Genomic DNA, 25364 nt, shown 5'->3' on the forward strand with positions numbered 1-25364 from the left:
TATGTACACATCTATATTGTAAGTCGCTTTGGACAAAAGCATCTGCCAAATGTAATGTAATGTAATGTAATGAGCAGATAGCAGTGTAGGTAGGCCAGATAGTGAGAGAGACTGACCTAGCAGGTTGGCAGTAAGATTGTTGTCGATAGAGTGCTTCAGCAGTTCTCTCAGGAAAGCCATCAGGTAGCGGAACACGTTGCGATGAGCTCGAGGGAGCTGAGATATTAACTGTTAAAAAAAACAAACAAACAGAAACATTTCACATACTTTTACGTAATAGCCACACTTTACTATATATGATTGGGTGTGGTTAAGAACATCATAGCCACAACATAGCTGCAACAGCTTACCAACTTCCTGGCAGCGTTGAGTTCCACTTTAGCTACACATTAATTCCTCTATTTATATTTCATTTTATTTCAGTAATTCAGCTGAAAATGTGAAATTCATATATTATATAGATGTATTACACACAGAGTGATCTATTTTAAGCCTTTATTTCTTTTATTGTTGATGATTATGAAGCTTACAGCCAATGAAAACCCAAAAATCAGTGTCTCAGAAAATTAAAATATTAAATAAAATACAAATACAATTGGTACTTTTTGGCAGTGTGGGCAGTGTGCCAAGTCCTGCTGGAAAATGAAATTTGCATCTCCATAAAAGTTTTCAGCAAAGGGAAGCATGAAGTGCTGTAAGATTTTGTGGGAAAACAAAACTGCACTGACTTTAGACATTGTTTTATTCTATAAAGTACGGACACCATTTTTCCTAAATTCCAAATAAAAATTTTGTAAGTTAGAGCATTTATTTGCAGAAAATGAGAAATGGCTTATTTCAGACCTTAAATAATGCAAAGAAAACAAGTTTATATTCATAGATTTTTAGGAGTTCAAAAATCAATATTGGGTGGAATAACTCTGTTTTTTCCATCACAGTTTTCATGCATCTTGGCATCATGTTCTCCTCCACCAGTCTTACACACTGCTTTTGGATAACTTTATGCTGCTTTACTCCTGGTGCACAAATTCAAGCAGTTCAGCTTGGTTTGATGGCTTGTGATCATCCATCTTCCTCTTGATTATAATTCAGAGGTTTTCAGTTTGGTAAAATCAAAGAAACTCATCATTTTTAATTTCTAAAGCTGTATATATATATATATATATATATATATAAATACCTGTTTACAGAGGCGGCTGTCATGCGAGCATTCGAGACACTTCTGATAGAGCTCGTAACACACCACCGGCTCAGGCAGAGCCTCCAGGAAGATCAGCAGCGCCTCAGCCACTGAGTGATTACAGCCAGCTGATACACACACACAGTTAAGGAGCATTTATACACTGCAGCCTGACAGCTAACGACCCACCATGGAGACACTTTACACAAACCAGGAATGCAGGACAAATTGGACGGAGAGGACACCCAAGCTAATGTTTAGAGACGGGGAGCGAGGGGACGGGTTCGAGCCCTCTTACAGTAAAACTCAGAGAGCTGTGAGGCTTCCTGCCAAATTCACCTCAGTCTGAGAGGAGCCAGGTTACAGAGCGCTGAGCTGAATTACGTGGGAGAGAGCGTCTCAGACAGAGAGCACTTAGAATGAACAAACTCATTCCCATTCAGTAACGCTGGCAGAGACCGGCATCGTATTTCTACACGCTGCACCTAATGAGTATTGTTTCTAGGTTATTCTCAGGATTATTTTAGTCTAATGTCTAATTAACCAGTTATTCCATAGGCAATTTAATGCGTAACCTTCTTATCAATAAACATAATTTCACAACAATAATAAAAATATGAATTCTTCATTCTCACTACATTTAATAGGTTTTTTTGAACCAGATATTAACTCTTATTTAAATCCCAGTCCATTGATAATAATATTAATAATAATCCTTATTTTCTAAAGGTCTTTTTTTTTTTTTTTTTTTTGCGGAATGCTCATAATTAATTATTTTTCTTATACATAAAAAAAAACATATGATTAATTGTTTTTCCAAAATAAATTATTAGTCATTTTTACCACAAATAAAAAAATCGCTTTATTGGCACTAATCTGTCAGACGGTTCTGAGCAGCACTGGCTAAATCAGCTCTTTGATTTTGGATTATAAGGAGTTTCTTCTTTAAACATTACAGCTCAGTGTTTTGTTCAGCAGGTTTATCACATCATTTTTAGTGGTGCATAATCGTTCATTTCTAAGCTAAAAAGAGATTTTTAAACTTGTGGATGAAAAGACGGAAAGAGCTCTTACTGTAGAAGTAATCACGGGCCATGTCATTACTGAAAACATCTGTAAAACACTTTTTTTTACTGGTTCCAATAAACCAGAAATGACCCCGAAACTTCTAAACGAATTGAAAGTCAATGGACAGCTTCACACAAATGGTTCTTCTTGCGTTTGGTAACTCGCATCTCGGGTCACGCTTTGGAAGGGAAAGATTGGGGGCCTCCATTTAATTTAAATTAAGTAATGGTGGAAAAAATGGTGAGAATTAATGAAACCTAGGGGTGTGCCATATCATATCACACACAATAATATTACCAACATTTTTGAATATTGTGAACAAAATTATACCCTGAAATATCGTACCATATCAACCCTCCCTAATTATCACATCAGGGTACTACTTTTTTTTTTTTTTTTTTGCTGTTTTTAGAAAAAGAAAAATTCACACTGTTCTCATTTCTTATTATATATTTACCAGAGACAGATTATATCTGCCCAGTATCATTTATTTTACTTTAATCGTGGATATATGGAGTTATTTGGAGTGCATTATTAATTTTTTAGTATCATGACATTCTGGATTATTGACCTCTAATACAAATCTGATAAAATTCTTGTATATTTTAATATCTCAGTTAGGGGTGTACAATATCATATTGTATGCAGTAATAAAATTACATTTTCATTTTGTTGCAGTAGTGTATTATTGCATATATTTTTGTTTTATTCATTTTTTGTCATATCGCCCAGAGCATCATTAACACAGAAATAATATGAAATATTGCGATATTATTTTAGAGCCATATCGCCCACCCCTACTAGGAATATTGTTTTTATTGGTATATTACATCTTCTTGGATGTTAAAAATATTCAGTGTTCAAAAAATATTCCTAAACCATAGTTTTGTCATTTAATTTTAAAGCAAGGCAAAAGAACATGTAAGCCATTTAATTTTTGCAATTAAAAAAGAAAATTGTGAAAATAAATGAAAATCTGCAACAACAACAAAAACCCATTTAGTATTTAGTGTCAGGCCATCACTACCTACTTACTACATTAATAAGTGTACTTCTAATGAAAATGCAATATTTTTAAAGCACTATTTGTTTAGTGTGATGTGCTGTTTGTTACACAGTCCCTGTTCTCAGAGGATGAGGCAATGCAAATCAATCACAACTTCAATCACAACTAATGCTGTTGCCTGCAGCTTAACGTACAGTCCAAGATCACATGATCTACAGGAAAACGTTCCTCCCCTTACTACACATTACACTACACACTCAATAATAGCACTAAACATCCTCCTCATATTAATATCAGGCTCACAGCAGCTTGGTAACACTATAGTGTAGTATAGTATTGATTTATATGGGAAAAGGATACGGATAGAGTCGGGAATGCTCGTGTCCAAGCAGTCGATGATATTCTGCAGCTCGTCCTGCAGCCCAGGGGTCTGGAAAAGCTCCTCCTACAAACAAATATCAATTAATCCGATGTTTCAAAAGAAAATAACTCAAAAGGATTCATTTATTCATCAATCGCTGGTAAAATATTCACCTGTTGACACGCCTTGGTGAAGAGATGGTTAACCAGCAGCCAGATCTCCTTGGGGATTTTTAAGGGTTTGTCTTCTGTGTTGGTGCTCTCCAACAGGAAGTTCATCCTGGTCTTTTCCTGGAAAAAAAAAAAACACGTATAAAAAAAAAAAAAAAAAAAAAAAAAAAAAAACTCATGATGTAATAATTACTTTAGAGTTAACTTTAGAGTTAAGACATGATTCAAAGGGGGATTTTATAAAGTACCAGCCAAACATTTGGACACACATTCTTATTCAATGTTTATATATATTTGTTATTGAGTATCTCTTATCTGGGGAGCTCTTAACTTGTGGTTTCTGAGGCTGGTAACTCAGATAAACTTATCCTGTACAACAGAGGAAACTCCTGCTCTTCCTTTTCAAAATTCTTGGTTTACGGACCAAAAATGTTTTCCTTTATTTAGTTGAGTAGTTGTTGCTTCTCATAATCTGGATTAGAACATTCCTCAAATATTCACTATTCACTGTATACCTGTAACTCTTTATTAAGAGACAAGAAATTTAAGTAATTAACTCTTGATGAGTTCAGCACAGCTGTTAACTGAAAGCCTGAATTCCAGGTGATTCTACATCATAAAGCTGACTGAGAAAATCCAGCAGAGATTTGCAAAACTGTCTCTATCTAAGAAAGAGGTGCTACTTTGAATAATCTAAAATATAAAACATATACTGGTTTGTTTAACCCTTTTTTTGTTTAGTTTTAAGTTTAGGTTTTTGAGTAGTATTAAACTACAAAGCAGAACACGTTTTTAAAACACTTTTAAATAATGAAAAAAACACTGAATTTAAGGTGTGCGCAAACTTTTGACTAGTATTTTACATCAAAGGTTAACCCGTAGTTCTTAAATCTTTGTTTTGATACATAATAAAACTCAAGCTTTTTTGTACTCTAGAAAAGAGAATAAGCTACATACATTTTATTTTATCATTTACACACTGATAAAATCAGGATACTGATTAAAGACTGTATTGACCTGTTATAACTGCAATGTGTTAGCTAAAAGCTGAGATACTGGATGTAGGCCAGTATCAAAGCCTAAAAACTAAAATCTATCAACATTAAAGCAATAACACGCACAGATACTACTGTAGTAATCTGCCCCGCTCAATGTGCAGATTTGTTTTCTGGAGCAGTTCATTTGTCTCTGCTGCTCCATGCTGTTTACACACTAAGAGCGCAGTTTGTGCGGTGTTCACTGCTCACATTTGCGCTGCTCCTCCCATAAAAAAAAAAACACTGTGTTTAAAAGCGCAGCAGCAAATTTTCAGCATTCTGTATTAAAACACTCTTTTATATTCAGCAAATTAAGCTCTAATTCAGAAATACTTACAATCAAGCTGAGATGTTTAAAATAAAGTAAAAAAGTTTCCTCTATTTATCTGATCATGCATTCTTTATTCGAGCGCCACACGTTGGCTTTATCTCCCCTTAAACATACAACAGAGTAGGGGTGTGCCATATCATATCGTACACGATAATATCGGCAAAAAAAAAAATTATATCGTGAACGATATTATACCCTGAAATATGGTGCCATATCACCCACCCATAATTATCACATCAGGGTGCTACTTTTTTGCTGTTTTTATCAAAAGAAAAAAATCACACTGTTCTCATTTCCCATTATATATCTACTAGAGTCAGATTATATCTGTCCAGTATAATTTATTGTACTTTAATTCTGGATATATGGAGATATTTGGAGTGCATTATTATTAGTATCATGACATTCTGGATCATTGACTTCTGTTACAAATCTGATAAAATTCTTGTATTTTGTAATATCTCATTTAGGGGTGTGCCATATATCATATCATATGCAATAAGAAAATGTAATATTTATTTTGTCGCAGTAGTGTATTCTTGAAATATTTTTTTTTAATTCAGTATTTCGTCATATCGTCAAGAGTATCGTTATCGCGATATTACCATGAAATATCGTGATATTATTTTAGGGCCATATCGGCCACCCCTACAACAGAGTATATACTAGTATTTTAATTAACACCAATGATATAAGTATAATTGCATTTTACATTTTTTTTTTTTTTTTTTTTTTACACTCATTCCACTATAAAATATCCACTATAAAAACATCTTAAGCTTCTTAAGAAGAACAAGCGCGATTAATGGCAGTTAATCACAGGATAGTGTTGAAATTAATAGGATTAACATTTTTTAAAAAGGCATTGACACCACTGCTAAAAAAAAAAACACAACATAAATGCATGCAAAACACAAAGCAGTCACATGTAGCCACATACGGACACCAGACAACAGTGCAGACTCCTGTACGGGGGCTGCAGGGGATAAAACACACCAGCAGTGCTTACAGATCTTTACCTTTTCCATGTAGCTATCCTCCCCCTGAGTACCAAGCAGTCCCAAGAGTCAGTGAATGGAAAGGGGTGGTCAGTGCAGAGAGAGGAGGAGGAGGAGGAGAAGAGGAAAGGAAGGAAAGAGAAGAGAGAAATTGCATAACCAGTCAGAAGTGTTGCATAAGATACGGTAAGCACTTTCCCCTCACCATCAGAGAGAAGTCAGAGAAGCAGATCAGCAGAAACCAAAGAAACTAGTTCTATAAGATGATTTACAGCAACCTGAGGCAGACCTTGATGTGCAGAGAAAAACGGCATGATAATAAATGCAGACAGTGATGTATAGATCAGAGAGAATGTGCTGAATGATGATGAGAAAGTAAAGGACAAAGCGTTTTGGAGAAAAAAAATAAAAAATATGCTGCTTCCTCATTTTCTCCATGGCTGCAGGGCTGTACTACTCACGACCAAATCCTGAAACAAGCACATTCATTTCTACAATTGTGGGAAACCTATATTTAAAATTGATCATCCAAGCATTTTTTTTTATGTATAAAGCAGAAATCTATAAAGCTGACTACAGCCTGCGCTGTGGATTCCTGCAGCTTTAAAACAAAACTATTACAATCCATTAGGGGTGTGCCATATTGTATCGTACACAATAATATTGTCAATTTTTTTTAATATTGTGTACGATATTATACCCTAAAATATCGTGCCATATCACGTTACTTAGTAACGCGTTACTCTAATCTGACCCTTTTTTTCAGTAACGAGTAATCTAACGCGTTACTATTTCCAATCCAGTAATCAGATTAAAGTTACTTATCCAAGTCACTGTGCGTTACTCTCTCTCTCTCTCCACCTCACACACACACACACACACACACACACACACCGCTCCCTTTCCCGTCACCTTTACAATCCTCCCCTGTCTCTCTCTCGCGCTCGGCGTGTCTTTAGTTTCCGCCTGTTCTCATTTTTCCGCCAGTTCTCGGGCTCCCTATCTCTTTATAAAGGCGTTTTTTCCCGGCCGCGTCCCAATTCACTAGCCAGGGCAGCGGTCTGCACAGATCTGATTGGCAGAGAAGAGCGTTTGAAGATTTTGTGCCGCAGAGCGCACATACCCTAAAGACAAGAAAAGTTCTGACTCTTTAAATGAACGCTGTCAAAATTAAATACTTTTCAATAGTTTACTGATTTGGGTCCGCACTGGACAACGTCTGGGTCCGGACCGCAGTCCGCATATATGTGATCCCTGGTCTAGACCATATACACGGTTCTGTTTTATAAAACCACTCCTTGCTGCCCTGCAGAGAACAACAGGTTCAATGTTAAGATTTACAGTGTTAAATATTTCAGGTCAAGAAAGACTTTCTTTATTTTTCTTTTTTATAAAAACAAGTAATTATGTTAAGTGAGATCAAGAAAGTAAAAATAATTTATGTTAAGTTAATTCAAGAGAAATTGTCTTTTATTTTTATTTTAAAAAACGTTTTTTTTCAGGAAATAGTTAAACTTTAAATGTCTAGAGATAAATTGTTGCTGTTAAAAATGCATTTTCCAATAAAGGGAGTATTGGCAAAACTGGTTATAATGTTTATGTTAAGGCGGCGGGAGGTGGTGTCTGCAGCTGCTGAAAGTAACTAATACAGTAACTTGTACAGTAACTTAGTTACTTTTAAAATCAAGTAATCCATAAAGTAACTAAGTTACTTTTTAAAGGAGTAATCAGTAATCAGATTACTTTTTCAAAGTAACTATACCATCACTGCATATCACCCATCCCATTCCCATTGTATATCTACTAGAGACAGTTTTTATCAGTTCAGTATCATTTACTTTACTTTAACCCTGGATATATGAAGATATTTGAAGCACATTATTATTATTATCATGACATTATGGATCATTGACTTCTGTTACAAATCTGATACAATTCTTGTATCAGTATTATATTGTATGTAGTAAAAAATATATATTTTTTTGTTTTCTTGCAGTGTATAGGGTATTTTTGAAATATATTTTTTTTTTAAATGTTTTGTCATATCGCCAAGAGTACCGCTTTCGCAAAAATACCATATCACCCACCCCTACAATCCATTATAAAGAAAGAGGACCTTATGAATATGTTTTATATTTGTTCTCATTTTTGTATTGCTGTTTAGGTTTATTTATTTATGTATTTAAGCTTTTTTTAAGGTGGATTGATCGGATCACACGTTATCCTCTGCTAAACATGAGCACGTAAGGAATCATGTAGTAACTTAAAAGTGTTAAACAAACCAAAATACTCTGTAAGGTTTTAGCATTTAGGTGCTCTTATCTGAGGAGCTGTTAGCTTGTGGTTTCTGAGGCTGGAAACTCTGAAAAACTCTGTTGTACTTATCCTGTACAACAGAGGAAGTGCTATCTTTTAAAATCGGCCAGTTCTAAAATCACATCATAAAACAAGTATTTAAGTATTTAAATCATTACCAATGTTGTAAATCAGTGCTTAAAAAACTTTTTCTTTTAGAGTAAAACGAGTCCTGGGTGTTAATTTACACACATTTATCTCCAAAAACCTGTTTATTTGGGTGAGTAAAGCGCTTCTGTTTATTTACAGTAAGCTTACTTTTCCAATATTTTGACTAGTGCCACCATACTGACTCTTGCTCTTGGGGTGATCCTGGTGAGTGCCAGTTCCATCACTGTAACGTTTTTGATGATCTTTGAGGTGACTGGACATTACTGGAAGTTACTGAAATTCTTCTTTTTGGATTGACTAACTTCATTTCATCTTAAAGTCATTTTATTCTTTACTTAGTTGAATAGTTCTTGCTTTTTATAAAATGGATTAGAACATTACTCAAATATTCACTATTTACTGTATACCTGTAACTCTACCTCTTCACTACTTTACAACTGATGCTCTCAAACACTTTAACATTAAAAGACAAGAAATTTAAGTAATTAACTCTTGATGAGTTCAGCACAGCTGTTAACTGAAAGCATGAATTCCGTGTGACTCTACCTCATAAAACTGACTGAGAAAATCCAATAGAGATGCGCAAAACTGTCTACTTCGAAGAATGTATAATATAAAACATATTCTAGTTTGTTTAACACTTTTTTTCCCCAAAAATTTGGCTTATACTGTTTCTGAATTCCATTTATGCCTCAGTACCACAACTCTGTTCGTTTTCTCGCTATGACTGAAATTGCAGGGCATTAGACAGGAATAGATGGATAGTAATCTTATCCTGAAACGCACTGATTTGTGAGTCCTATAAATGCAGTATTAAAGTACGTAGCTGTGATCTGTCTCTCACCAAGTCGATGAGTTTGGTAATTGGGATTTCCCTGATGGGTTTCTTCATTCGGCACAGAGTCTCTAATGAAGTTCCGAAACAGCAGGGCAGGTAGTTTCCGGACACAGTGATAAAGTAGTCCTTCCCTCGGTCCAGGTGCAGCACCAGGATGTCCTCGATTTTATCCTCTCCAGAGTTCAGTAAAGTTACTGAGTCTTTACTCACATAAACCTCCAGCATGATCTCCATGGTCTCGTCTGCAAAAGACAGAAACAGTTAAACATACTGAACAACAGCAGATATTTTACAGCATTTTTTTTTACAATTTTCCAATAAATTCCCTTTAAGATTGTTCTTAAACTTGCTATTGGAAAAAGTAAGGGTTGGACTAAATCACATCAAAACATAAAAATATACAATATTTTTTTATTTTGGTCAATATAATATAATTGCAATATTGATACAAACAACTGAAAATATGCAAATAATTTCTGAAACTATAAACTTGAGAAACTATTTTGCCCATTATGTAATGATCAATCAGTGACAGCTGCTATAAAAGTATGGGTACCACTTTAAAATAAGACTACCTTTATAAAGGGTTTACAATTAGTTAATTAATGGTTACTAATTAGGTTGTAAATGCCTTAAAAATCATTAATAATCAGTTATAACACATACATAGAACAGGCAACAATATAGATGGCTGTGGGTTCACTATTTGGCAAACAACAGGTCATTGTTGTCCTTTCTAATTATGTGTTATAACTGATTATTAATGAATTTTAAGGCATTTACAACCTAATTAGTAACCATTAATAAACTATTTTAAACCATTTATAAACCCTTTATAAAGGTAGTCATATTTTAAAGTGGTACCAAAGTACGTATACTAAAATACTGGAAATGTGTTCACAAATTTCAAAACAATTTCTATCCCAATATACAACTCCATAAATTAAATAAGAGACCAAGAGATCAATTTATATAACATTGTTTTTTTTTTTTTTACACCTTTATGTGCTTAGTTCATCTGTATTCTTATTCATCTGTACTCTTATTTTTACTATCTTTGCTTTTCTCAAATTCATATTTGTTTTATGTCTTATTTTACAATATCTTACATATTCTATTAAAAAGCTGGATTTTTTATTTATGTATTATTTTTCTTGGTCTTTTCCCTATGTATTGACTTGCCTACCCTGTACATGAGGGCCACCCTCAATGTACTCAAAGTTAAAATAAAAGTTGATTGATACATTGATTTAATGACATAATTTCTTCCAAATTGCAAATAAAAATTGTCATTTAGAGCACTTATTTACAGAAAATGAGAATAAGGTCAAAATAATAAAAAAGTGCAGTGCTCCAGACCTCAAATAATGCAAAGAAAACAAGATAATATTCATTTAGAAACAGAAATACTAAATGTTTTAACTCAGGAAGAGTTCAGAAATGAATATTTGTTTAAATAACCCTGACTTTTTAATCACAGTTTTCATGAATCTTGGCATCATGCTCTCCCCCACCAGTCTTACACACTGCTTTTGAGTGAACTTTTGCCACTCCTGACACAAAAATTCAAGCAGTTCAGATCTGTAATTGGTGAGATCATTACTCACTAGGGTCGAGGAGACCGTCACTGGGTTCAGCTCTCAGCCAGGGTTTGCAGTACTGAGAGTCGGTGAGTTTGGGGATGAAGGCGAAAGTACAGGGAACCTGTCCATCATTAGTGATGAGGAAACTCTGTCTCTGCAGCTGACGAAACTTCACATTCTCAAAGGTGAACTGCACAGGAGAGAGGAGGAGCCAGAACACGGGTCAGACGAAAGAAAAATCAATCAAACACAAGACAGGTTCTTACCATTGGGGGTCACGATACATCTTTTTTTGTCTGTTATCGATACAGATCCCAATCTGATATATTTTTTCCCTGTTTTAATCTAAACTGTTAATAATACATTTGTATAAATGCACTTAATAAATGCACACTGTCTAAATTCAATGCTGATTTACATATTTTCAGTTCCAAACAGATACAGATACACAACTGCTGATAAATGATAAAAGAATATTTTGGGTATTTTTTTTAACAACAATATTCCTGATGATATGACAAAACCTTTTTTTATTTTTATTTTTTTCATTTTAAATTAATTTTAAGAATAAACTACTGCAACAAAATACATATTAGAGTTTTAAGTCATATACATATAAGAGTTTCCTACATTAGTTTCATTAGTTCATATGTTTTTTGTATTTCATAAACTTTCCAAGACTTCATCTAAGATATTGTATGAAATAATAATAATAGTGTAACACCAAAAATCCAATGCAGAATATTTAGTGTATGCATATAAACTGCAAACAAACAATTAAAAGCAAATGCAGTAAAAAACAAAACATTAAAATCATACTGTCACAGTATGGAGATGTCTATTGTGTAAAACAATATATATTATTACATTATTACATATATGATATGGCACAGCCCTGTACAAAAAAATCTTTTTATATTAACATAGTTACATTACATTACATTACATTACATTACATTACATTACATTTGGCAGACGCTTTTGTCCAAAGCGACTTACAATAGTCAAGTACAATGTAAAATAAGTTTAAAGGAAAAACATCTTTGGATAGGGATAAAAGGAGGACAAAGGGGAATAATAGGATAGAGGAGTGAAGGAGAGGAAGAAGGAAATGAGGTTAGAAGTAGTTAGTGTGTTAGAGGTGTTAGGAGAGTAAGTGCTCTTTGAAGAGCTCTGTCTTCAGGAGTTTAATAAAGATAGTGAGAGATTCTCCTGATCTGGTAGTGGAGGGTAGTTTGTTCCACCATTGGGGAACTCTGTATGAGAACAGTCTGGATTGCTTTGTGTGAGTGTTTGGCAAAGCGAGGCGACGTTCATTGGAGGAGCGCAGCGGCCGGGAGGTAGCGTAAGCCTTCAGGAGCGAGTGCAGGTAGGAAGGAGCCTGTTCTGTCATCACCTTGTAGGCGATTGTAAGAGTTTTGAATTTGATGCGAGCATCAACTGGTAGCCAGTGGAGCTCAATGAGCAGCGGAGTGACATGTGCCCGTTTTGGCTGGTTGAAGACCAGACGTGCTGCTGCATTCTGGATCATCTGGAGATGAGTTATGTACTATTACTGTGTATATTATGCTCAAGGTTACATAATGAAATGTAAAATACACTATAAATAAATATATTTATTTATATACAGAAGAATACATCTTAACTCTGAAACTGAACTTCACTTTCACTTAAATGCATCTCCTAGCTTCTCTATGATACGATACTAATGATGAAGATGAAGAGTGAGAAGATGAAGGGTTTCAGTACAGACAGAATCTTGCAGGATGAGACTCTTATTGATCTAATACTGATATACAGAGGTATCACGTACGCTGGATGGATGAAGTGTGAGATGTGTGTATGAGGATGTGTGCTCCTGTCTGCTGATCTCATCACTCACCTCTCTTCGAGTCAATAACAGAGAGGGCAGGAAATCATTCTCCATCCTGTCCATATCACGAACGATCTCCTCAAACACCTTCTTATAGCGCAGTTCGTTCACCATTTTCACCTGCAACACACACCGGGTTCATATACTTTTCAACCAATACATTTACGTGATTTTTTCATGACTTTTTTATGCCTTCAAGGCAAACTTTCATGTCCATACGATTTTTAAAACATCAGTGCAGACATGGACAATAAAATCAAAAATCAACTAAAACTATAATTAAAATTGATAAAAATGTATCAAAAATCTAAAATGAATCTGATAAACATTTTGACACACAATCTTTAATAATATAATGTGTATCAGATCCTGCGAGCTCCATTGTGTTATATTACTGCATAAACTCTGAGCTGATGTATTTATATACTATATATAGCTTTTTTTTTTTTCATTTTCGAATTTCCATGACTTTTTCAAAATTTTCTCTGTATTTTTATTTTTCCAAAACTTATCCATGCCTGGAAATTGCTATTTTCAAATGCCATGACTTTTCCAGGTTCTTCATGACCGTATGAACACATATATACATACACACATATACATACATTCAGTGTTTTTTCATTATTTCTAAATGTTCTGCTTTGTAGATTAATACTGAAGTCATCCAAACTATGAATATATGGAATTATTCAGAAAACCAAAAAAAGTGTTAAACAAACCAGAATATGTTTAATATTTTATTATCTTCAAAGTAGCACCTCTTGCTTAGATAGAGACAGTTTTGCACATCTCTGCTGGATTTTCTCAGTTAGATTTATGAGGTAGAGTCACCTGGAATTCAGGCTTTCAGTTAACAGCTGTGCTGAACTCATCAAGAGTTAATTACCGTATATTTTTGGACTATAAGGTGCACTTAAAACCCTTTAATAAATCTTTTATAATCCAGTGCTCCTTATGTATGAATTCTACCAGTCAGGTATTAAGGAGCAGTAAAGCCACTCCGCTGGAGTACAGTGGTATAAAGGTGAGTTTACAGTGAAGTTTCTCCAGCACTAAGGCTGGGTGCAGCAGTATTAGCATTAGCCGCCAACCACGCTAAGCGCTAGCTCTTTCGCTGTTCCGAGGTGAGTATATTAGACTGTAGTTTGCGTTGTGTTTAGCGTGTTAATACTAGCTACATAGGACGAACCGCTAGCTGATAGCACCCTGGCTTAGCGGAACACTCAGGGTTAATCAGAGTAGCGCTGTCCAGCGGCATTTACTAGCCTCTAATGCTAATGTTTCTGCACTCAGCCTTATTAGAAATCTGGAAATCTAAGCTTACTGTAAATAAACGGAAGCGCTTTACTCTTTACTCGCCAAAATAAAGGGTTTTCAGGAGAGAAATCTGTGAAGATTAACATCCAGTGCTTGTTTGACCTTAAAATAAAATATATATTTTTTTTAGAATTGCAGTTTTGTTTACTTAGCTTAGCTAAGCTTAGTTTAACTTAGTTAATTACCTCCCCACCACCACCATCCAGCGGCGAGACCTGCTGAATTAGAAGGGAAACATGGCGACACCCCTGTTCCTTACTGGTGTTGCATAATGTGCCTTCTAATCCGGTGAGGATTCCTTATGTTTGAAAAAAAATCCAGTGCACCTTACAGTGTGAAAAATACGATACTTGAATTTTTTGCTTCTTAATGATTTTAAGAGCATCAGTATTTTGATTTGTTTAACACTTTTTAAGTTACTATATGATTCCTTATGTTATTTTTCATAGACTGGATCACTTTACTATTCATTTACGATGTTTAATAACTTTTGACTGGTACTGTATATAAACAGGAGTTCCAGGAAGATGTTACAAGACTGCTGCTGAGTGTTAATCCCTTGGATTGAAAATGTGTCGTGCACATCACTGACAGAGATTAAAGGAATTTAAAGGGGAAAAAGCGTAATCTTGGCAGACTGAACCTCACCCCGATGCTGAAGAGAGCGCTGACGGGTTTGTGATCGCTGGTCTTCAGCTCCATATGACTGCGGTAGTGCAACTGCTTGACGTTATTTCCTCTCCACAGAATACGGTCGCACCAGGCAGGGACCCGGCACTTCCCACTGCACCACAATACAGAGAGAATAAAAAAAAAACAAAAAAGTAAATCAAACGGTCAGAAAACTAGGCTTTTAAATGAAGCAGGTCTGAAATTATTTTTTTAATAGAGGGTTGCACTGAATATCTTTCAACTTAAATAAATCGTCGAAAAAGTGGCAAAAACGGGTAAAAAGGCCTATTTTAATTTAGCAGACAAAACAGAGCAACTGCAGGTTTAAGTTCATTTCTACACTGCTGCCATAAATGAAGTTAAATAAAGTGTTTAACATCAGGTTTTAGCTTTGTTTCAGTTTCCTACCTCTTCACAAACTGGCTATTTTCCAGTTGACACAAACAGTAGGTACAGATCCCTCCCTCAGACGAAGTCTGCTGGCTAATCCTGCTGTGTACTGTGTGGGGTTCTCAACCAAAATTACAGAAATGGCTTTATTAAACTGATCTTGTGGGTTCCAGGCTGTACAGGACTAGGATACTAATTTTACCTGAACTAACTTAGCTTTAATATATATGTTTGTCTTCCTTTCTCTGTGAAAATTTCCCTCACGTGTGACCTGATAAGAACTGTGTTGTTAAATATATGTTTACTGCACAGCAAACACCAGCAATACTGAGGTAAGTCCATAATTAAAACTGCAGTGCTGAGGTAAATATACAGAAATGTGCTTTGTTGGTATGTCTGCTGGGGTAGAGAAAATGTAACTGAAGAGTTCAACCAATACTTTTGAAGCACATTTTTTGCACTATATGGCACACTTAAAATCCTAATCTTTATTTTCTCAAAAATCATCAGTGTGCCTTTTAATCCAATGCAATTTATGTATAGGAATAGACATTGATTGATTGAGTGTGCATTATAATTCGATGCACCTTAAAGTACGTAAAATATGGTAATTACTTTTTCTTTACAACACTAGGAAAAAATATATATTTTTTTAAATATATTTTTTAAAATATTTAATTTATTAAATGGGGAAAAATTGGCCAACATAACTTATTTTGCTTAGTTTTTGCCATGTCAGTGCATCCTTCGTTTTGATTTATTTCAAAGTATACGTTTATATACATAAAAATAATACCTTGAATCCCATCTGTCTGATTTTGCATCATATTTATAAGTAGGAACGAAATGGATCTCCCCCTCCATGAAGTCGGTGAAGGCACGCTTTGTGTGTCTCTGGATGTTCAGCTAAAAGAAAAACAGAAGAGAAAATAAAGCTGAAAATAAAAATGACTGAGGTGGAACTTTATCTTTATAGGAAATCTCTGTTCAGTTTAGACGACTCTGAAGTGACTGAGGTGTACAAATATAATCAAAAGAAACAGGAACAACAAGAAGGGATTCCACTCGCCCACTGAACTAAGAGTTCCCAGACAGAATGCAGAACTGAGACGCTTTATTCTTACTACGTTCAGAAAGACTTCCCTTCTTTTACACAACTATTTATACTGAAACACAACACGCTCACCTGATCACACTCCTGCAGCTTCCGCAGCTCGTTCTCCGCTATCAGTTTCTTCACTTCAGCTGCATCATAAACAAACAGCCTGTAGTTCAGATCTCCCAGCCAAATCACCACACTGAGGAGAACACACAGCGGAGCACATGTCAGAGAAACACACACACACTTTCTTATTACTACGTTAAGTCATTTATGAGAATTTAAAGTACCAGTCAAAATTTGGAAACACTTTCTCATTCAATGATTATATATTTTAAACAGGTAATACTGAAATCATCCAGACTATGAAGGAACACATAAGGAATTATGTAGTCACTTAAAAGTGTAAAACAAACCAAAATACTACAAAATAATAGTAACGTGGTACTCTTGATGAACTTATCCAACTTATGCAACAGAGCGTACTCTTGGTCTTCCTTTCTTGGAGTGGTCCAGGTGAGAGCCAGTTCCATCATCACATTTTTATTGATCTTTGCGACTGCACTTGAGGATACTTTCAGTATACTAAGGATACTTTTGGATTTTTTCGGATTCACTGACCTTTATTTCTTTTTAAACCCTATCCAGACAGCATTAGCTTCTCAGGGGACGTCTGTGAAAAATATTTCACACTTTTACTCAGTGATAATAATTGAAAAAACAGGAGGACCAGTGAGTTTTTTGGCTTTCTCGATCACGTGAAATCACATTGTCACGTGATATCAGGTTTTGCATGGCGGGTGTAGGCACTCTAAAAGACACTGGAGCAGAGAAGAGACACGGACTCTTATTTCAATTTGGGGTGAAGTATAAGTATAATTTTTGATTTCTTGGCCTTTTTTCAGAGAACATGAATGATAACAAAAAAACTTCTCCCCCGCCACTCATGGTTAGCGGTTGGGTGAAGCCATTTACTGTCAAACGACTGTTTTTTCTTTTTAAATCATAAAGACAATCAAAAACATCCAAATAACCCTGATCAAAAGTATCATCATTTACACACAGACAGAGACGAGGCTGGAGGAGACTCACTCGTGTTTGACGATACTGAGTGGTGGGTGCTCCATGAGGTGGAAGCTCATTCGGGCGCAGATGTCCTTGTAGTCCTGGTTCCGCCGCTCGAAGTCCTCCACGTGCGCCGCCAGGTGAGAGTTAACGATGCAGAAGCTGGTGTTGTGGAACACGAACCGCACTGCCACGCCCCCTTTATTTCCCTAAACAGATCAGCAGCTTCATTCTCTAACTCAATTATATGATGACAATAAAGAACACTAATAAATATAAACACAGCATGACTTCCTGACACGATAAACTACAGCCTGCTGTACAAACATCACACTTACCATTTTATTCATCAGACCGGTTCCTACAGTCTCCGCAGCCACATCCCTGATGTGGTTCTTGTGCTCTTTTTTCACAAACACCACCAGCATCATCCCCACCAGACGAATAGTGCGAACCTGAGGACAAGATAAAGATCTTATACACTGGTGCTGGAAGGTATGAGAACCCTTTAGAATTTTCTATATTTCTGCATAAACATGAGCTAAAACATCATCAGATTTTCACACAAGTCCTAAAAGCAGATAAGGAAAACCCAGTTAAACAAATGAGACAAAAATATTATACTCGGGCATTGATTTATTGAGAAAAAGGATCTATATGAGAGTGATAAACCTAGAGGTTCCCATACTTTTGCCAGTTTGGGTGAAGGTGAAATTAGAATCAGGTATTTTCAGTGAAAAGTGGATCTTGATAAAAGTAATAATCTATTATTAAAGTCTATAAAAAAAAGATGTTGAAGCTCATCATGGTAAAAAAAAAAGGTTAAAAACCATCACTAAAGCATTTGGACTCCACCAATCCACAATCAGACAGATTACAATGTACAAACGGAGGAAATTCCATTGTTACCCAGGTCACAAAGAACCCCAGGGTAACTTCTAAGCAACTGAAGGCCCCTGTCACATTGGATAATGTTAATGATCAAAGTTTACATTACATTTACATTTAAAGCATTAAGCTGAGACTCTTATCCAGAGTGACTTAGAAGGTTATTCCTGTTACAGAGGTGGGTTAATGTAGTGTTACGAGTCTTACCCAAGGACTCTTATTGGTGTAGAGCAGCATAGTCACCCAGATCAGGAACTGAACCCCAGTCTCCCACATGATGTGGTACCTTATTGGCATACAGCCACAACAACCAGTTCATGGTTAAGAGAACAATGAACAGCAAATGGTGTGCATGGCAAGGTTGCAAGGAGAATTTATGTATTAAGGATCCACTGGCTCACTTTAGCATTTTGCTCTTACTTTATCACAAAACCAAGTTAGTGAGTTAGGGAAGTGGGCAGACTCTTCATAAACTGGCTGTGGTTTTACTACTGAATAAAAGACAAAAATACAATAAATGATATTGGTCAGAACGAAACATGTGGTAGAAAACTGTAATGTCTACTGCTATCCCTCACCCGTTTATACTTGGCTTTGTGGTTTTGAAGGCATCGCTCCACTGCATCCACCCACAGCTGCTCTTTGGACGAGTCCATGTAGAAAAAGGCCTCAGTGCTCAAATCCAGTTCTTGAAATCTACCAAAATTACAATAATCCACTTACAAAAGCATTTAAAGACACTACACCAAAATACACCAAAAGTATTGCAGCCACATATAGTTTAATTCATTTTAAAATGTGTAGTAAGAGATAAATAAATAAACATACAAATAATAAGAGCATTTTCACAGCTTTAGTTCTTACTCTCACACTCTTGGTAGGTGTGATTATTGTATTCATACCAGTCTATTTAAAAACAAAAAACAAAATAACAGACACACACACACACACTAACACAAGGAATAAAAAAACAAACCCGGAAATTAGATGATTTTAACTAGTCTAAAAAGTGTCAGGTGTAAAAACGCCCTAAACACCCTAAAATACAACCATATTCAACATGTAGCAAATGCTACTCAAGCTTTTGTGTAAAAGGCAAGGCTGCAACAACTACAATCGATTATTAAAATAGTTGGCAACTAATTTAATAATTGATTAGTTGAGTCTACCTTATTATATGCATAAGTACATTTGCTACGCCCTGATGTGGAGCAGTAACTTAGAGTAGTAACTTAATTCTGTTTCTTCTCTTAATCAAAGTTACTAGAGCCTGCTAGAGTAGTTAAACAAGATTTGTCTCATTCTTCTTTAATTTATATCTCACTCTTGTTTATTAAACAAGTTAGTATTAGCATTACTCCTCCCCCAAATTTTACTTCCATCTTAAACGTGGCAGCTCGACCAATAGTTTTAGTTAACCTAACGGTAATGTAAATAGAGCTGCTAGAGTAGTTAAACAAGATGCATCGCATTTTTTGTATATTTATATCTCACTCATGTTTAGTGAGTTTTCAGTTCCACCTTAAATGTGGTGGCAGCTACATTTAGACTAAAAGAAAAATCCATCCAAATCAATCCCCTTTTTAACTGTAAATTTAAAGCACTTTTCAAAATCTTTCTGACTTTGACGTTGCATGGAAGTGCTGTTTTTTAACATTCCATAAAACTGTTGTTTTGCAATAAAATAATAATGAAAATAAAACTGATTTAAATCTCGAGTTAATTCTTCATGAAACAGCAATATGTGCAATAATGATAGGTTGTGTGTTTGTTATACAATTACAACATTAGTACAAAGACAGTTTGGTTTATTAACATAAAATGCTGATAATACAATTTTGCATCTCCCATTTATCTGACTAATAATCAATTAATTGTTAAAAAAAAAATCATCAACGGATTAATTGATTATCAAAATCATTAAAGTAAGGGTGAGGATTCTAAATACTGACCCCAGTGCATACATATCAGGAGGCTCCTGGTCAGAACACAACCACGGATCTAAAACGCTATCCGGAGACTGACCGTTCACATTCCACGTTCCTGCAAAGAATCTAAAAATAAATAAATAAATAAAAAAAAAAAAAAATCAAAGTTAATGTAAACTAAATGACATACTTAAGTTTCATATGGTAATTTTTAAAAAGAATACAGAAAATGAATAATAACCTGAAGCTGTGGATGTCCACGTACTCATTCTCCTTCTTTCCTAAGCGGTATTTCAGCAGACCCTCCCTCATGCCTGCCTGGCTGCTGTACATGGCCTGCCTCATGCTTTGTGTAGTCGGGCTGTCGGACCAGGAGCTGGAGCGGTCTGGAGCTGAACTGTACCTGTAGGACCAGAACAATGAACTGATTATAATAAATCCACTAACAAAGTAAGACCCATCTTCAAACATGGATGAATATTTCTAATAGGGACGCTCCGAATAATAAGCAACCAAAATTATTTGTCTAAAAAATGGTGAGAAAATAAAAAGAATTACACTAAAAATGTTTATGTCTATGTTAAATCATATTTTTTAATACACAGGCAGCTGACAAATGCAAGGTTCAAGTTATTTGTTACACGCTACTTGCATAAATTAAATGAAATAAAGTGTTTAGCATCACTTCTTACTATCTTTTCACAAACTATTCAAAAAATGTATGAGAAGCTGTACAGGGCTAGGATAGTAACGTTTCGTTTGTTAACCAACTGCCTGTCTTTTTCTGCTTAAATATTACTCACAATTCAGGTAAATGTATGACCAAAAGAGCACTGCTGAAGCAAAAACATGATTAGAATAGCACTGTTGAAATATTGTCTTATGGCATATTAAAAATGTCAAGTGCAGTGCTCATTTGATTAATATTCAAAAAGAGATCATCAAGATTGATAATCAAGAAGATATTTACATACAGAAGATGCCAGAGGGAATTTCAGTATATAAACATTTGCTTCTGTCAGAAACCTATAAAAAATGGTTTTATGTGGCAGTGATTTACATTTTTTTTCAGATGTAAGGAGGATATTTCTGCATCTTGTTCAGTATGCATTATTTGCACTTTGTTCAGCTGCTTGTAAGGTTGAAGCGAGCCACTTGCTGTTCTTTAAAAAGAAGATCAATTAAACTGTAATTTTTATATTGATTTCATTGTTTAATGTTTTACTCCATTGAAAATAAAATCCTTTTGATAGCTCTAAATGGCTAAATGTTTGCTCCTATCAGCAAATAAGAAATAATAGTTAGAACTACAAAAAATTTAACCGTATTCGAGCATTGCTCATATATTTGAAGAATATTGAGAATATATATTTTTTATAAAATCGCCAGTTCTAGCCAGTCTATTAGTTCTGTAATTGCTTTGATTTATTTAAGAGTAAAAAACATACTATGTTCAGTATCCAGACTTCCAGCGGTATCCAGACTTCAGCTAAACGTTTAGCATGAAATTTAAATTTCAGTTTATCTCTGATTATTAACACTCACTCTTGTCTGATGGGTGTGGCGACTTGTGACACAGGAGGTGGTCTATCTTTGGGTGGTGGGCCGGCCACTTGAGCAGAGGGGGGCGTGTAGGAGCCTTTCCTGGGAGGAAGAGGAGGTACGGGAGGAGGCTCCCTCTGGGCGACGATACGGTTCTGCTGGTTCTTCTTTTCCTCCACTTTAGAAACATGGTTTATATGATCAAAACTTAAATCTGTCTGTGTGACACCGGCTGAGGGGTTGGCAGAATCTGAGGGGGAAAAAGTACAGCAATTTCTAGACTGGCAGATGACAGATTAAAAATGCACTTAATAATAAGAGAAAAAAAGAAAATATCAATTCAACTGATTCATAATATTAAGTAGGGGGTGGGCGACACAGCCCTAAAATAATATTTTAATGAATATTAAAATGTATTTGGCAATATTATTGCATACAATAAGGATATATATTTATTTTTTTTAGTATATGACACGCCCCTACTTCTTTAAAAAACAATTTGGTAACACTTTACAACAAAGGTACATTAGTAAACATTTTTACATGGTTAAATACAGCCTCAAAAATTATTAACATTAGTTAAGACATTTTTAATCCCATTACAATATTTTTTATGTTGTAAATAACCAATACTTTATTATTAACAACATACGTAATCATTAAAATGTAGTAATGTTTAATGATCCTTAACTAGTGTCAAATACTGTAAAAATCAGTTAAAATGTTTAATAATGATGTAGGACCTGTTATTTGTGACCCTCATTGTAAAGTGTTGCCCACATTTGACACTTACCGGTACCTAAATGCTTTCCTGTGGTGCTGTTGTTGGTGGTGCCGCCCTGCACCAGGTTCTTGGAGGCGTTTGCTGGTTTGGAGGTTCCTCTCTGAGGGGGCACTGGGACAGGGGCTTTAACTGGTGCTGGAACAACCGGCTCCATCTTCCTGGGCAGTGAACTTTTAGCTTCAACTGGGAGAAAAAGATAAAGATGATCAGTTAAAGGAGAAGTCTGGTGAGAAATGGATTTGGGTTGTAGTGAAACATGATCACAGGTACAAACTTTTGGTGAATATGCCACCTCCGTTCTCCCCCAGCATTCCCAAATACAGCACTTCCAACTGATGCTTTCAATGCAAGTAATAGGGGCATAGAGTTGCTCATGCAAAGAAATTGCTATTTTTACACCATTAACAAGTTCAAAGTAGCTCCACACTTCATTGGTAGATTTCTGAGAGCATTAATATGTAAAATGAGAGACTTAGAACTTTAAAAGAGCAGAGATAGTTTATTAAAAATAATAAACACAAGATAAGTTGACTGATAATGTTAGAGCTCTCAGAATTCTACCAATGAAGTGCAGAGCTACTTTAGGTTTGTTAATGGTGGAAAAATAGCAAACTATTTACATGGGTAATGCTATGCACTTATCACCAGTAGGGGTGAAAAGATTACTCAAGTAATCGTTTATTTCATTAAAAAAACTCAACATGCTTAGCATTACGTCACCCGCGTACAGGAAGAAGGAGGAGGCAGCGGAGGTTTTAGTTGAGAAGAGGGTATTTTGAAGCAGTGAGGGAAAAGAACAACAAATTAAGAGGAAAAAGGGCAATAATAAAGTAGCATGTTAGGCTGGACAGCGGGTATTTGGTGCACGTCTTTAATGCTGCAGCATCTCAGCCGAGGAGACGTTAGCGGAGGAGCCGAGAAAAGGTTAATTTAACTTATAATAAATCAATGAAATTAACATTAATGTACCTTAATAACATAACAGCGACAGCGCTGTGGAGTGCTGATTATTAGGAATACTGTCTAATGTGTGGTTAGTTTATAAAAACAGACAATTTTATGTTAAAAACAGACAAGGCTTTACGTTAGTGAACACAGCGCTGAGGAGATATATTTATAAACAAATACATTTCACCGGCTTGGTGAGATGAACTGGCAACATCTCTGCTGTTCAGAAGCTAAGATGCACAACATGCAAATGCATATGCCTTTTTTACTGATTAATTCCCTATATTTTTGATACTTCTTAAAAATGATTTAACTTAATTATTTTTTTTATTACTCTTTAAGCAAACAAATACATTTTATCCGATTACTTGATTAATTGAATTGTTTTTTTTCAGCAGACTCAATTACTACTCAATTACTAAAATAATCGATAGCTGCAGCCCTAATCGGCTGCATTGTAAGCCTGTTGGGAGCATCAACTAAAAGCGCTTTATTTCAGAACGCTGGAGGTGGGCTATTTAACAATAATTTGTTAAAATTGTTTCACCACAACCCAAGTCCATTTCTCACCAGATTTCCCCTTTAAATTTTATAGACACACTAAATAACTTAACATCTAAAAACTGGACTAGAAAAAAAATACAGCGTTAACGATTGTTTTCCGTGCAACCACAGTACAGGACTATTACACCCTAAAGAATGATAATTATACACAACATTCCAAAAGTTATAAGAACACAGTATGCAAATTAATCATGAAGAATTACCCCTGAATAAGCGGTTAGGTGTGTGGTGAGTGAGGCTGAACGCTGGCCAGGAAATTATATTCACTTTCAATGCAGGAGCCCCACCCACTTAGCCCACAGGTCATTGCCTAATTTTCAATAGAAATATCCATATCTGACGCAATATCACTATTTTATCCCACCCCTAGTGTTTTTTAGCTTTAAATGGGATGTGGCATAAGTCATGGGACAGAAGATCTGGCATGTCAGTGTAAAATAATTCTATTCATTTTTATATAACAAATGTTATGTATTATTGATGAATTTGCAAGTTTTAGCTGCTCAAGAAATGTGACAATTTGAACTCTTAGACAAAAATTATATCACAATATATATCTTCATTTCAGCCAATACAATATAATTCTGCTGGGCGATATTGTAAAAAAGTGATGAGTTTCTTTGATTTTACCAAATTGAAAACCTGTGGAATTTAATCAAGAGGAACCTGGATAATCACAAGCCATAAATCCAAGCTGAACTGCTTGAATATTTGCACCAGGAGTAAAGCAGCATAAAGTTATCCAAAAGCAGTGTGTAAGACTGGTGGAGGAGAACATGATGCCAAGATGCATGAAAACTGTGATTAAAAAACAGGGTTTTTCTATCAAATATTGATTTCTGAACTCTTAAAACTTTATGAACATGAACTTGTTTTCTTTGCGTTATTTGAGGTCTGAAAGCTCTGCATCTTTTTTTTGGGTTATTTCAGCCATTTCTCATTTCCTGCAAATAAATGCTCTAAATGACTTTTTATAGTTTATAGAATAAAACAACAATGTTCATTTTACTCAAACATAAACCTATAAATAGCAAAATCAGAGAAACTAATGGTCTATTCTTTATTCCGATCTTTTTTTATTATTAACAAACAGCCATTTTTAAACACCCTTTAAAGTAATGTATTACTTTAACATTCCCTCTGCAGATTTTATATGTAAAGATGTGCATTGTCCATTATTCCGTTTAAAAAATAATAGTACAAAAGGCTGTAGTCACTCTGAAGTCTGGTGAATATCTCACTGACGTAAGAACTGC

At 35.2% G+C, this 25364-nt stretch overlaps 1 protein-coding gene across 2 annotated transcripts in view; it reads right to left on the reverse strand.

The window, feature by feature from the left end:
- Window positions 1–25364, reverse strand: part of ocrl (OCRL inositol polyphosphate-5-phosphatase) — a 52284-nt gene that overhangs the window by 9478 nt on the left and 17442 nt on the right. The window contains exons 6-23 of one of the 2 annotated variants that reach the window (XM_022684306.2): window positions 22606–22779; window positions 21816–22062; window positions 20512–20673; window positions 20295–20396; window positions 18921–19038; window positions 17793–17909; window positions 17482–17663; window positions 16477–16588; window positions 16087–16196; window positions 14877–15012; window positions 12921–13031; window positions 11063–11228; window positions 9462–9697; window positions 6173–6196; window positions 3789–3905; window positions 3615–3699; window positions 1181–1308; window positions 117–228 (exon numbers count right to left, since the gene is read on the reverse strand). In XM_022684306.2, the coding sequence (XP_022540027.2) occupies window positions 117–228; window positions 1181–1308; window positions 3615–3699; window positions 3789–3905; window positions 6173–6196; window positions 9462–9697; window positions 11063–11228; window positions 12921–13031; window positions 14877–15012; window positions 16087–16196; window positions 16477–16588; window positions 17482–17663; window positions 17793–17909; window positions 18921–19038; window positions 20295–20396; window positions 20512–20673; window positions 21816–22062; window positions 22606–22779 (2439 nt within the window). The remainder of the gene's footprint in view (window positions 1–116; window positions 229–1180; window positions 1309–3614; window positions 3700–3788; window positions 3906–6172; window positions 6197–9461; window positions 9698–11062; window positions 11229–12920; window positions 13032–14876; window positions 15013–16086; window positions 16197–16476; window positions 16589–17481; window positions 17664–17792; window positions 17910–18920; window positions 19039–20294; window positions 20397–20511; window positions 20674–21815; window positions 22063–22605; window positions 22780–25364) is intronic. The other variant, XM_022684307.2, reaches the window with a different exon arrangement.

This window comes from Astyanax mexicanus, chromosome 10 (genome assembly GCF_023375975.1).
Source record: "Astyanax mexicanus isolate ESR-SI-001 chromosome 10, AstMex3_surface, whole genome shotgun sequence".
NCBI classification, from domain to species: Eukaryota; Metazoa; Chordata; class Actinopteri; order Characiformes; family Acestrorhamphidae; genus Astyanax; species Astyanax mexicanus.